The sequence below is a fragment of the Chiloscyllium punctatum genome, chromosome 24, assembly GCF_047496795.1.
Source record: "Chiloscyllium punctatum isolate Juve2018m chromosome 24, sChiPun1.3, whole genome shotgun sequence".
Lineage (NCBI taxonomy): Eukaryota > Metazoa > Chordata > Chondrichthyes > Orectolobiformes > Hemiscylliidae > Chiloscyllium > Chiloscyllium punctatum.
Genome location: NC_092762.1, coordinates 61,685,939 through 61,701,378, shown reverse-complemented (window position 1 = coordinate 61,701,378; position 15,440 = coordinate 61,685,939). Strand labels below are relative to the sequence as shown.

At 40.7% G+C, this 15,440-nt stretch overlaps 1 protein-coding gene across 4 annotated transcripts in view; it reads left to right on the top strand.

The window, feature by feature from the left end:
* nrtn (neurturin) overlaps positions 1–15,440 on the top strand; it is a 140,352-nt gene that overhangs the window by 104,470 nt on the left and 20,442 nt on the right. For 2 of the 4 annotated variants that reach the window (XM_072593998.1, XM_072593999.1), the window contains exon 2: positions 14,753–15,002. The exons of 1 other annotated variant lie outside the window; for it this stretch is intronic. In XM_072593998.1, the coding sequence (XP_072450099.1) occupies positions 14,780–15,002 (223 nt within the window). In that variant the 5' untranslated portion in view covers positions 14,753–14,779. The remainder of the gene's footprint in view (positions 1–14,752; positions 15,003–15,440) is intronic. One more of the 4 variants, XM_072594000.1, reaches the window with a different exon arrangement.

Genomic DNA, 15,440 nt, shown 5'->3' with positions numbered 1-15,440 from the left:
TATCTTTGACAGGCAATGCCACACCTCCCCCTCTTTTACCCCCACCTCTGACCCTTTAAACCCTGGAACCTGCAACAGCCAATCCTGTCCCTGTTCTACCCATGTCTCCCTAATAACCACAACATCGAAATCCCAGGTACCAACTCACGCTGCAAGTTCACCTACCTTATTTCGTATACTTCTTGCATTGAAGTATACACACTTCAAGCCACTTTCCTGTTTACAGGCACCCTCCTTTGAGATTGATGCCATGTTCCTAACCTCCCTACACTCCAGGTCCTGCACCCTAAAGCTACAGTCTAGGTTCCCATGCCCCTGCAGAGTTAGTTGAAACCCCCCCCCCCCCAAGAGCACTAGCAAACCTCATGTTCATGTTGCCAGAAATCACCTTTACCTGAGATGGTTGCAAAATGCAACTACTTGACATACAGCTGGGAGTAGCAGAGTGCAGGCTTTCCCGTTGCATGAAATGTCCAATCTCCTCCCCAGCACAAGGATGGTCCCTTTACTGTCGAGCTGTTTTGTAAAGAGACTCAGCCTTATGTCAGCAGTGACCCTCCAACCCCTATCTGACTTCGTTGTGCATCTCTTGCAGAAGATGAGAAGCAAGAAGAGACATTCACGTGGGTACACAAGCACTATATCTGTACTAACAGATACAGATGGAAATGTAAATATCCAGAGCTGGATCTTCAGAGTTAGAGTAGCTTCAAAGCAATTAAGTATTATATGATGCATGTGCCATAGATAACTGTGGAGGTGTTAATCCAAGAACCACTTTTTGTAGTTGTGTCCTGTCCAATGCTACATTTCAGTGAAACCATAGCAGATCTGTAGGTTCTCCTCATTGAGAAGAAAGATCAGTGAAATTTTTCAATTTATTCAGGTGATCTGAATGAATCCAGGCATCTGCTACCCCTGCCCCTATGATACATGATCAGTAGCAGCTCCTTTTACAATTTGAAGAGTGAACCCGTTAGGTGTGTGAGAGCCAGTGCCAATGTGGTGTTAGTCATACAACATTTGTATGATGTTGTTAATTGCAACACATTCAATGAACATGAGGCATTTTGCAGAGATGCTTGGTCCCAGTCTCCTGTGTGGCAGTCGTCTATAGTGGCAAACTTACAATACTAGCTCACTCTCATAGGGGCATGAAGCATTGAGTAAACAGTGGCACCTCATCTGGCAGAGAGCAGCAGATTACTTATCCTAGCGTAGCCCTGGAGCCAGATTCTCTTGCACAGCTATGGCTGCTGATCTCTGTACGGACTGGATCCAGGATGCCTTCATCAGTGAAGATGGCCTCTTGTTTCCATCCCATGGAAAAAATTAATCTTTTTCTCTCCCAGACATTCTTAGTTAGAGTCATACAGTACAGAAGAGGCCCTTCAGCCCATCAACTCTGCATTGACATGTTTGCACTAATTCCACTTTCTGGCACTTGACCCACAGCCCTGAATGTAATGACATTTCACTCATCCACGTATATTTTAAAAGTTGAGAGATTTTCCGCCTCTATTACCCTTCTAGGCAGTGCATTCCAGATACCCATCATCCTCTGGGTGAAAAAAATTCTCTCAAATCTCCTCTAAACATCCTGCCTTTCATGTTCAAATTATACCTCCTTTGACCAAGAGGAACAACTACCCCTATCCACCCTGTCCATGTCCCTCATAATCTTGTATATTTCCATTAGATCCATCCCCATCAGCCCTCTCTGCTCTAAAGAAAACAACCTGAGCTTATCCAGCCTCTCTCCATATCTAAACTGCTCGATCCCAGGTAGCATCCTGGTGAATCTCCTCTGCACCCCCTCCAGCATCATCACACCCTTCCTATAGTGCACTGACCAGAACTACATACAGTACTCCAACTGTAACCTAACCAAAGTTTTGTACAACTCCAACATAGCCTCCCTGATCTTATAATCTATGCCACAATTGATTAAAAACAAGCATCCCATATGCCTTCTTAACTACCCTAATTAACCTGACCTGTTGCCTTCAGGATCTGTTGACAAGCACCCCATGATGCCTCTGTTGCTCTGAGCTTCCTAGTATCCTGCCATTTATTGTGTACTCCCTTGTCTTGTTACTTCTTCCAAAGTGCATCACCTCACATTTTTTTTTCAGGGTTAACTTCCATCTTTCCATCTGACCAATCTGCTTGTAACCTCTGACCTCCTTCCTGACTGTTGACTATTGGCCAAACTTCACGTCATCCACCAACTTACTGATCATTCCCCCACTCCACATTCTTCTCACCTATATCATTTTTTACATATATAACACGAACAATAGGAATCCAGCACTGTGACATGTCATTGAAAACCAGCCCCCAATCACACAAACAACTGTCCATCACCACCTGTTGTCTCCTGCCACATAGCCAGTTTGGATCCAACTTACCCTGTACTTTTACCTCCTTTATTAGTCTCCATGTGGGACCTTGTTGAAGGTCTTGTTGAAATCTATATAAACTGCACCACTCTCATCTGCACACCTGATTTATGTTCTGAAAAAAATTCAAGCAATCTGGTTAGGCGTGAACTCCCTCTGACAAATCGATGCTGACTATCCCTGATTTCACTGTGGGGAAAGCATTTAGGGAAGCAAGGAACCATTTCTGGTTTCATCTCAAACATCTCCAGGGATGGTTGAGTGCATCCAACAGAAATTGAATGATACCCCTGTTCTGCAAACGGTGAAAAGCTGTCCATGTGCCTTTTAAGTATGGTGCATAGAAGTTGGAGCCTAAAAGGTCTCCATGACCTTCAAAGCCTCCTAAATGTGAAATATGGCATCCTACTTGCAATTGCAATGAGCTGAAGAATGTAATCACACAAGACCACCTGTCCCTCCTGGAGTAATTTCCAATCCTACCATTCATCTTAAAAATAAAAAGGTTTTTCCTCATTTAATACATATAGAATCCTCCTGCATTGCAGGAGAGCTAGTCACACTATGGCTGATCTCCATTCTCTCCGTCTCTTCTTGGATCTGTTTTTTTTTGTTGGATCCTGTGAGAAAGTGATCATTTACCACTTTCAGAGCTGTTACTTTCTCAGATAAGACCACTAATTTGTGTTTTGATCTGACTGAGAATCATTGTCTACTTCAAACTAACAAAAATGTTTAAGATCTCAGGTTTACGTCCTAAGAATGCATATAACAAACAGTACGACAGAAAATTGGTAAACTTGGGTTAATGACAAACTGTTGTTGAACATTCCACAGAGTGCATGAAATAGCAGATATAGTTATGACAGGTCCCTTATATTTCTCACCAATCCACCTAAACATTAGTGCATTTTGGTCACCAAACATCATTAAAACTTTGCCTCTTTCCTGAGAGACTCTAATTCTTAAACCTTTGAAGATATAAGCTTGGAACTCATTCAAAAGCTTCTTCAACTCTTAATGACACAATGACCTGAATATTGACGTGTACATGGCATGTAGAAAACTCAAGAAACTAGAAAAAGGTGCAATGGTGGCTGTTATAATAATGGGATTAGCACAATAGAGAGACTTAACCTAAGTGCAGGAACCGGGATGTAGAAAACATTGAGTAAATGGGAAATGATAAAGACAAGAAGTTACTTGTGGGAGTGGTGTACAGGGCTCCGAGCAGTTGGATGGACTATAAACAAAGAGATAATGGGAGCTTGTTAGAGAAGTACGGTAATAATCATGGAAGATTAAAGTCTACATATGGACAGGAAAATCATATGGGCAAATGTAAGCTAGATGAAGAGTTTATGTGCTGATGTTGGACATTTTCTTTATTATAAATGGAGGTAAACAGAGAGCAGATGGTGCTATATCTGGTATTGTGCAACAAAATGGGATGAAGCAATGACCTCAGTGAATGTGCCCCAGGTATCACCTATCACGATATGATTCAGTTTTCAGTTTGAGGGAGAGTAGTGGGTCTAAGATGTGTATTTTAAACTTTAATACATTTAAGACAGTTAGGAGAACATGAAAGCAGAGCTAGCTAAAATGGACCAGCAAGTTAGGTTTATGGCAATAGAGCTACAACAACAGACATTTGAAGAGCAATTTCAGAACACACATGCTTTAAAATATGCCAAGAGAAAAGTTCCAAGGAGAGGACCTCCTATCCATGATTTATTTTTAAAAAAGTTAAAGATCATATCAGACTTAAAGAAAAAGCATATAATTAGAGTATGAGCTAAAGATATCTGAAAATACAAATACAGACAGCAAAAGAGTTTTTATACTTATTTCAAAAGATAGTTAACAAAATGAGCATTGTCCTATAAAAGGTGAGTCTGGGGAATTGTTAATGGAGAAAAAGTTGATAACAGATAATTTGGTATTTTGCACCAGTCTTCACCTCAGAAAATGGAAGGGCAGAAAAAACTCAAGAAAGCTACAATCACCAGGGGAGTGATACTGAGCAAATGGTTGAGTATTGAGTCGACCAGTCCTGGGAATTTGATGGACGTCATCCTAGTGTCTTAAAGGAAGTGACTAATGAGAGATTTGATGCGTTAGTATTAACTTCTTGAACTTTGAGATACAGGGAAGGTTGAATTCCATTAAAATGTGAATGTAACTCCATTATTAAAAAATGAAGTGAGGTTTACAAAGTAGGAAACCACAGTAAATTTAAAGCAAGATATTGTGGATGCTGGAAGTCTGATATAAAACCATGAAGTGCTGTAGAAACTCAGCAGGTCTGGTATTATCTGCAGAGAGAGAAACAGTTAATGTTGTGAGTCCAGTATAACTGCAGAAAAGTGTTGACAGACCTGCTGAGTTTCTCCAGCATTTTGTTTTTATAGGAAGAAACTACAGATCAATTAGCTTAACATCTGCCATGGGAAAATGTTAGAAGCTACTATTAAAGCTGTTATAGCAAATCACTTTGCAAAGTTCAGGGTAATCAGGCAGTCAGCATGGTTTTGTGAAAGGAAAATCATGTTTAATTAATTATTGGAGTTCTTTGAGAAAGTAACATGTGCTGCGGATAAAGGAACCCAGTGGGATGGAAATACTGCATTAGATTTCCAGAAGGCATTTGATAAGGTGCCACAGCAAAGGCTGTTACAGAAAATAAAGGTTCATGATGTACTAGGTAACATATTGGCATGGAAAGAAGATTGGCCAGCTAACAGTGAGCGGGCACACATGGGTCATTTTCTGGTTGACATTGATATAATGAGTGGTGTGGGATCAGTGCTGATACCTCATCTTCTAAAGTTTCAACTAAACAACTTAAGTGAAAGAATGAAAAGTATAATTGCTAGATTTTCTGATAACACAAAGCTAGGTAGGAAGGCATGTTGTTGAGACAACACTGGAAGGCTCCAAAAGGATACAGATAGATTTAAGTGAATGGTCAAAGATTTGGTAAAAACAGTACAACGTGGGGAAATGAGAAAGTGTCCATTTTTGCAGGAAAATTTAAAAATAAACATATTATCTAAACTAAGAGATTGCAGAGCTCTTATGATGCAGAGGAATCTTGTTATTCTAATTCTTTGCCAGTTACAGAAAGTGATTAGGAAAGCTAATAAAATGTTATCGCTTAATGAGACAAGTTTGAATTTCAAAATAGGGAGCTCATGTGAAATAACTGCACAGAGGCTGTTTTCCATCACCAAGTCACCCTTTCTGCACAGTCCATGGACTCTGACCAGCAAGCTCAGAGTTAGTCCCTCGAGTGAGGAGACTCTGACACTCATTTTTACATCTGTCAGCCAAGGCTCCCTAATTGGGGTATTAACCTGGGCCAATCAAGAATCTCATACTCAGAGATCCACCTGGCCAACCCTGTTCCAATCATTGATCACCTCCATCCCAGGTCAAGGATGTAGGCCCATTCTTTGTCCTGTAGCTTCGCTTGAGACATTTTCATCTCTGGTCCGGTTCCTCTGACTCTGACATGGGTGGCATGTAGCAGGCCGGAGCCCTCTTGTGCTTACCTTTCTTCAGGTGGTAATGATATCGAGGCTGCATCCATCACAAACTCTGAAGTTTCTTCGATGTGGGATGAAGGGGGAAGAACCCACAGTTTCTGACAGCCTTTCCCCACCCCACCCCAAATCATTCAGGAATACCTGGGTTAACCTGGTGCAGAGCATTCTCCCCACCATTAATTTACAGGAGCTATCCCTGTAGTTGTGTAAGGGATGGTCCTATAATCAAACAGGAACCAGGGCAGTTTGGTATTGAGTGAAGCTGTAGGCTGTTTCTTTAGGCCTGCCTTCAGCCTTTGGACTGCTCTTCCACCATTGGACAGTGGATGGTATGGAACTGTCTGAACATGCGGAATGCCCTTTTAACTTGAGAAAATACTCAAACCCCTTGCTGGTAAATGATGTCCTATTGCCTGTGACCAATACTTCTAGGAGTCACAATTGATGTTCACTGCTTTTCAATCATCATTCCTGATTTTGATGAATGAACTCTGTGCACATTCATCCACAATGACCAGGACCATTGAGCCCATGAAAGGGCCGGCATAGTTGACGTGTAACCAAATAGGGTTTGCCTGGCCATTCCCATGAATGTTGGAGCTGCTGGAGGTAATTTGAAAATAAGTGGTTGAAAATAAGATGGAGATGAAGAATTTTCTTTTGTTGAGGTGTTAAACTACCTATTCGAGGCTGCTCAGGGAATCCCTGATTTGGAAATGCCGGTGTTGGACTGGGGTGTTCAAAGTTAAAAATCACACAACACCAGGTTATAGTCCAACAGATTTAACTAGTTAATTAATTAATAAATAAATTAATTAATTAAACCTACAGGTTTAAGCTAATGTGCTTCCAATTAAACCTGTTGGACTATAACCTGGTGTGTGTTTTTAAAAGGGAATCCCTGATGGACTCGACCTGTAAACCTCCCTTGGTTTCTCCCTGAGATCGTACTCTGTGGTAGTCTGGAGTATAAAACTCTTAAAGACTGTTTTAGTTTCAATTATTACCTTTATTTACCAATGAATTGAATTGAAGTGAATTGCATTTATTGTCACGTGTACCGAGGCACAGTGAAAAGCTTTGTCTTGTGAGCAATACAGGCAGATCAGAGTTAAGTAACATAGATAAGTAAATAATAGGTAAACAGCAGCAAAAACAAAAACACAGGTACAGGAGAATGTTAAGAATTTGTGAGTTCATTCAGTATTGTAACAACAGTTGGGTAGAAAATGTTACGAAACTGACTGGTGTGTGTATTCAGGCTTCTGTACCTTCTCCCCAATGTAGAGGTTGTAGAAAAACATTGTCAGGGTGGGATGGATCTTTAAGAATGCTAGTTGCCTTTCCTTGACAGCGGGCCTGGCAGATGGATTCTATAGATGGGAGGTTGGCCTTTGTGATTGTCCAAGCTGAGTTCACCACTCTCTGTAACCGTCTCTGATCTTGAATGGTACAGTTGCCATACTTCCAGACAGAATGCTTTCAATGGCACACCTATAAAAATTGGCAAGGGTATATTCGCCATCATGTCCAGTATCCTCAGCTGCCTGAGGAAGAAGAGACATTGGGCCTTTGTAACCAGTGCGCCTACATGAAGAGTCCAAGAAAGCTTGTTGTGGATGACCACTCCCAGGAGCTTGACACTCTCCACTTGTTCCACCTCTGTGCTGTTAATGTGTAGGGGGCATGAGTAACATCCCTCCAAGAGTCAATAATGACTACCTTGGTTTTGCTGGCATTGAGAGCTAGGTTGTTCTCAGTGCACAATTTTTCCAGGCCTTCCACCTCCCCTCTATAGTCTGTTTCATCGCCATTTGAGATTCAACCGACTATGGTGGTGTCAACTTGTAAATGGCATTAGTCTGGTATTTGGCGGCGCAGTCATCGGTATACAGTGAGTACAGTAGGGAACTGAGTACGTATCCCTGGGGGGTTCCAGTGTTGAGTGTTAGTGACAATGAAATATTGTCCCCAGTCTTCATTGATTGATTGTGGGCTGTGGGTCAGGAAACTGAGGATCTAGTTGCAGAGACTGAGGTTTAGTCTGAGATCACTAAGTTTAGTAATCAGTCTCAGGGGGATAATAGTGTTAAAGGCCAAACTGTAGTCAATGAGTAGGATTTTTATGTAGCTGTTCTTGGTGTCAAGATGTTCTAGGTAGGAGTGAGGGGCAAGTGATATGGCATCTGACATGGATCTGTTATTCTGATAGGCAAATTGGAGTGGGTCAAGAGTAGTGGGGAGGTTGGAGTTGATTAATGCCATGACCAGCCTTTCAAAGCACTTCATGACCACCGAAGTTAGGGCCACTGGGCGGTAGTCATTGAGACATGCTGCATGCGCCTTCTAAGGCACAGGGATGATGTTGACCCTCTTGAAACAGGCAGGGACAATGGCCTGGTGCAGGTAGAGGTTGAAGATGTCTGAGAAGACCTCTGCCAGTTGATCTACACATGCTCTGAGTGCACGGCCTAGTACTCCGTTTGGTCCATCGCTTTCCTTGGATTCACATGAAGGAAAACTGATCTGATCTCTGATGCAGTGACTGTTGGGATAGGTTTGTGAGGATGGGATAAATGTTACACTATAACATAGGTACCTACAAGCCAGGCTTGAGGTAAGGTTCTAAAACCATTAGTAGAGTAGCGGAGCCAGCTCTTACCCCTACGAGCTCTCTCAGGCTACTTCCCTTATTGCTGCACACAAGCTGTCTTTATACAAAATTTGGTATTAAAATTACAAAAATGCCGCATGTCCTGAATCAGATAAGTAACAATAAAATGGCAAAAGTTTGCAAAGGAAAAGAAACATATTGACAGGTCTGTGTACGCTTGACTAATTAAGCTACATGCACATCAAAGTGGGAACCCTGGATCAAGCCAGGCCAGATGATCAATTGTTTTGGCTAGTACATCATAATGAGAGACTAGTCTTAATTATGTTGAAAGGTCATGAGGTAACCTTACTCAGCTAACATGTCCAGTATCATTGTCCTAAAAAATGGCTTTTTCTTTTAAAATTTTAGATTCCCAGAATGCAAATTAAATGCATAACATTCCCTGGATCTTGGGCTCCAGGGAACAACACACAAACATTAAATTCATGACAAGCCAGTGTTCAGTCAAATCACAGCATAAATAGTTAAACTTTCCACCAGCTTTAATCATGTGTCTCTCTCTCTCTCCCTCTCCGCCTCTCCCCTCAGTGTCCCTCAACCCTTCAGTCAGTGAATGTAATTTACAGAAGAATGTTCTCTCTCTCTCACTTACACATGAACATCTTCCAACTTTCAGCCTTTATGTTTTCCTAGCCTGTAAGGGTAGTGAGACATTCACTTCCCAGAGCAGTCAAGGTAAGGGAGCTGAGCTTCATAAATTCAAATCTGCTCAGTGTGATATACATGAAAATGGATCAGGATTGTTCTATTACATGCATATTCCATGCAGCTTATGAAATTACAAGTTCTTTTCCTATTAAGTGTGAGTTATATTACGAGTCCTTGATATAATTCAGCAATTTAGTTATCCAACATCCTATTGTGAAATATGCGCCTCCAGTCTCCAGTGTGAGAAGGAAGTATTGCCACACATTCCACAACCTTATGTACAACGATCCATTGACAAGAAGAACAGATGTCCCCAATTCTTCTGAACAAGCACTTTCCAGCATTCTCTGCAGCAAATGTGTCACATCTAAGGCTACACGCTTTCTCAGAGGGTTTTGAGTCTTTGGAACTCTTTTCCTTTCTTTCTCAATAGGTGGTGGAAGTACAGCATTCAAATGTTTTTAAGACAGAGGTAGATAGGTTCTTCGTAAGCAAGGGGATGACAGGTTCTCAGGTGTAGATGGAATTGTGGAGTAATCAGATGTACTATGGATAGTAGAGCGGGCTTGAGGGACTGAATGGTCTGCACTTGATTCTAATTTGCATACTTATATATTCATCTCACTCTGAATCTAGTTTAGCAGCAATACTTTCTTCCTAGGTTTGGACTCAATGTTGGATGATGATCACTGGAGGAGATTAAAGGAACAGTTTGTTCCAGCTGTTCACAAGAGCTCCAGGGATTCTTGACCAATCCCAGAAAGACCCTGGATAATCGGGAAGGGATAATGACAGTAGCAAAATTCATTGAAAGCTTAGGCCCAAGCGGAATCCAGATGAATGAAATCCGAGAGGGCTGTTAGGATGCGCGTAGGAGATGTATCCCAATGCAAATTTGCATTATTGGGAGAGTAGACGGAAAAATTAGTGATGAATTGTACTATAGCACAGGAGTTTAACATTCTGCTTCTGTGTACATCAATGCGAAGGATATCAATGAATAACACACTTTCCATTTCAGGTACAAAATGTCAGTATCAAGCACTCTCAGACCATGGAAAACAGTGTCTGTTGGAGAGTGAAGCTCACTGTAGCTACTCTGCTACATTAACGTGCATTAACCCTGTGTGACATTGCCAATTCCCTTGATAACCACCATCATAGCCTCTTTGATTGAGATTGTCACTTCAGTGCCAATTAGTGTGTAACCAGGACAATGTGTAGAGTGAAATTTCATCCCATAGTGTTTGAATCCAGTCTTGACTGAGAGTATAAAAATACAGTATGCTAAACCATTGCATCAAGAATTCACCTTTACAATGTAAGCATACAGATAGGGAGAACACTTGATTGCAAAGAAACCCTTTAAATTTATTGTATTGTTATCACCAGTGGTTAACATTTCAAAAAATAGCAGGCCAATGAAATTACTGGACACTGCTCCAACAATTAGCTAAATTGGTACCATTAGTTCATCAATGGTAAGTGTTTACCACTCAAAACTGAAATGGGAAGCAGCAATAGAATTGCTAAACTGTACTGCCAAAAATATGGTTGATGTGCTTGGAGAAACATCCAAAATTTAAAAACCATGCACCTGAGCAAGTTGCAAAGATAAGGATCAATTATCCAATTTTCTCAAACACCGATAGCTGAACTCCAAAACCGACTAAACCAGCTATGTTCACTCATCTAGGAATGTGCACTGATCATTAAGGTTGGACATAATGGCACGGTGGCTCAGTGGTTAGCACTGTTGCCTCACAGCGCCAGGGACCCGGGTTCAATTCCTGCCTTGGGCAACTGTCTGTGTGGAGTTCGCACATTCTCCCTGTGTCTGCATGGGTTTCATCCAGGTGTGCTGGTTTCCTTGCACAGTCCAAAGATGTGCAGGTCTGGTGAATTGGCCATGCTAAATTGTCCGCAGTGCTAAGTGCATTAGTTAGGAGTGAATATAGGGGAGTGGGTCTGGGTGGTTGCCTCTTCGGAGGACTTGTTGGGCCACAGGGCCTGTTTCCACACTCTAGGGAATTGAATCTAATCATAAAGGAATGAATAGATGAAAATTCTATAAAGGGTGCAGGTTATAACTAGGTAAATGAATGATAAGATGTTAGCAGATATCCCCAGGGTGAAGCTAATTATGGGGGTAAATAGAGTTATGGATAGGCAAAAGATGACTAACAGAGGATTACAGACAGTGTTACAATACAAGACAGACAGCCAGGCTAAATCAGCCTTTCTCCCTCAGTATTCAGTAAAACTGAGTGTTGAAGGCCACCAAATAGTCACTCCAATGGTTCCTGAATTTTGAATTACCAATCCCAGACATTGCGAATAATTAATTTCCAGATTCAATTTTGCATCTTAAACAAAAGACTTAACTGTTTATTAGATACACAACACCTTGACCAGAGAGAAAATTAAACAGCATGGTAAATTGATTAATGTCTGTGCTTTAAACCAAAATTTCTTTTCCATCCGTTTGCACAAAAGGCAGTAAAATATAGGAGGAGAATTAGACCAAGTAAGAGAACAAGGAGTATGAAAAGGCACAGGAATCTAACTTCAGACACAGTAGACAAGACGACAGTTATGAGAGGGGGGACAGTCAATGCAGGACCGAGGGTGTTGTGCTTAACTATGCCCAGTACATGAAACAAGGTAAATGAGCTTATTGCGCGGATTGAAATTGGCACATATGATGGTGTGGGTATCACAGAGACATGGCTGCAGGGGGATCAGGACTAGGAACTCAATATTCAAAGGACAGGCAGATGGGCAGAGAGAGTGGGGTTGCTTTGTTAATAAGAAATTAAACTAAAAATGGACAGCAAGTAGTGATATAGAGTCAGACGGCTTGGAACCTGTGTAGGTAGAATTGAGAAACCACAAAGGAAAGAAGACCCACAAGTCATTTCCAGTGCTCAATTCAAATTGATTGAAAAATAAAATTAAAATGGAAAATTAGTGAGGGTTCAAATGACGGGTGCGGGATTTACAGATAGGTTATAATATAAAGATTTTTTTATTTTATGTATTTTTGCTTGTGAACTGAAACGGGAAAAGAACTGTTTTTAATGTCAAGGATGTTGAAGGATTAGTGCCCCTTTTTTTAAAAGAAAGCAAGTGACCTGCTAATCATTTTAAGTGCTATTAACACAGCTGTTTGTGCTAGTGGTGGAAAGCCAAGCTGCAGTGTAGGGTTTTTGGCAGCAAGAAGTAGCTAATTGGTCTATAGACTAGTGACCAGTTATTGATAACAAAGGTCTTCTGCTGGCCAGCAACAAATGTGATTGGCTCCCAGGTGGCTGAACAACTTGGTGGTGTGTATGTTTGGAATAGAAGCTATCAGACCTCTGGAAGGGAAGGAGCTGTTCTTGCTTTGCATTAAAGGGAATATGAAACCTGAAAATAGACTGTTTATTTCTCCTCGTCAGTTGCTGGAAGCTGTGACTTTTAATTACTAAGCCAGAGACCTTGTATAAGAGTGAGCAAGTTTTACCTGGAGAAGTAAGATGGAGAGGCAGTATTCTGATCAACATAAGGATCATTTCGGCCAACCCTGTGGAAAGGGATCCATTCTTTCTCTCTATCCAGAACACCCATGTATTTTTGGTGTGTGTGTGCAGAGATATAAAGAGATTACACTTTTAGGTAGGAGACTTGATGGCTCTTATCTGTTAATCCATATCTAAAATCTATTTATTTGTAATAAATAGTAATTCTTGTTAAATAGAGAAATCTGGTCCATGATTTTTGTTAACCTGGGTCTAAAAGACACGTGAATTGGGTGTTCTGTGTATTCGTATAAAATCTTTAACTTCTGTTAACTGGAAATTGTGGGCTTGATTTCCAGCAAACCATCCCAATAAGGTGTAACAATAGTCAGGTACATGTTTATAAGGACATAAGATTAAGGACTGATGTGAGGGATTGTGGTAAGAAGGGGGTCAGTTAACTTACTTGGCTGGGTGGTTGGTTTGCGATGCAGAGTAATGCCGACAACGTGGTTTCAATTCCCACACTGGCTGAAGTTACTGTGAAGGACTCTTCTTCTCAACCCCTCCTCTTGCCTGAGATGCTGTGACCCTTAGGTTAAACAATCATCAGTTACCTATATCAAATGAGAGAATGGCCCTATTGTCTGGTAAGACGATGGCAACTTTACCTTTTTATGGTTACCACCAGATTGTATCATTACAGTATTATGAACAAGAGAACATTAACAGCTGGCTCCCAAAGCTGTAGCCAGATTGATATGATACAGTGGATGGATTTGTTCAGATGGAAAATGATGAATAAGCTCAGATTAAAGATAGATATCATTCTATATATGCATTAGTTTATAGACAGGTAAATGGTTCTTTATATTTATTCATTCATTCATTTACAGATAGGTGTATGGTTATAAATGAATACGGTATTATAGATAAATGTAAGATTGTGAATAAATGTAGGATTGTAAGTAATTATTGAATTCAAGATTGGAATTTGCCAATTTAGCACCATCCTCCTTTAACACAGTTGCAGATCAATGCAGTAATTTACTCATACAGCAACACTGCTAAGGTTATGCCACCATTTTACAATTTTGCCAAATGTGCTTTAAAAGGATTGTAATTTAACATAATTTAACATTTAGTACAATTCCACCTCAGCATTTGTTATCAGGGTGCCATTTTCACCTAATATTCATTTTCTTTCTTTCCTTTCCTGTCTCCTCAGTGCTGCTCCTGCCTATTGCTTCTCAAAGGCATTCTGACTAAAATCTCTGGAACTCCTGGTCTCAGGAAAGTTTTCATTCATTGCATGCATCAGCCAAAAACACTTTTATTTCCAAGAAGGTTCAATAAACAATGCCGAAGGGGAGTATTTCCTTAATCATCAATAACAACTATCACTAACACGCTGGCCAGTCCCGTATATGACAGGCAGGCAGAGGAGATATACCTCTGGATGTTCAGGAAATACACGTGAAGAACTAGCTGGTCTAATTCCAGAACATGTCGCTTTGTCCCGGAATGGAATAAGTATTTGAATTATTTTCATTTGTGGGTTTTAGAATGAAATGCAAGTAGGCTAAATTTTTTTCAAGAAGTCACAAGAATACCATTCAATATAATGAGTGGTTTAACATCAATAAGTATTTGTTTTCTTTCTCATATCAATTCAAGAGTTGCAAATAGAAATATGTAAGGATTGATGCTCCAAACTCCTACTCCTAAGAGTACGTTCTTAATGGGGAGAATTCATAGATTCAGAGACTTATTGCATGAAAAGAAGTCATTTAGCCTATTGTGTCTGCACTGGGAATTGGTTTTTTGGTTTTATCTACTTGCGCCTCATTAAACCTTGCAGACCAAGTAAGGTTCCAATCCATGACAGCCAAACAAACGACCAAAATGATACAGAATGATACAGTTATAGACATAATGCCCAAAGCTAACACTGCTTTTTGTTGTGTTTTGCAGGGCCCTGCTGCTGTGACATGCTCTAAGATGAAGGTATGGAAGGTAGTGGTGGTCGCCTCAATGCTCTTCAGTACCATATTTTCAGCTCTTGTTTACAGAAACATGTCCATTAGAGGGAGAACAATTACTCCATCCTCATCAGAAGAGCAGCAGTCCCAGGACCCAAGACTGCCACCCAGCCCCCAGTCTTACAAAGTGAAATGTAAGGGACCAGTACCTTTCCCTGACACATGTGGAAAGGTACATATAGGTCAGCTCATAGTATCAACAATGAGATCTATTGCACAATGAAAATGCATTTCTATTGCAGTCTTATTTATAGATTGACATTAATGAGGCCTCTATACTCATGGTTGATGCATTATCTGTTCTTCACTGAAATGGGTATTGAAGTTAATTGCAGTGCCTAGTGGACTTAGGACTAGCTTTATAAAGAATTAAATTTTGTATCACAACAGTAGCAAAATATCCCACAAGTGCAGGATTAATTGTGCATTAGTGTTCACATATTGAGATACACATGGGCTGAGAGTGTGGTGCTGGAAAAGCACAGCAGGTCAGGCAGCATCCAAGGAGCAGGAGAGTCGATATTTCAGGAATGAGCTCTTCATCAGGAACGCATAGGCTGTCTAATTCATAGATCTCTCTGGTCTTTGTTCAAGATAAATGCTCAGATTCCCACCTGACT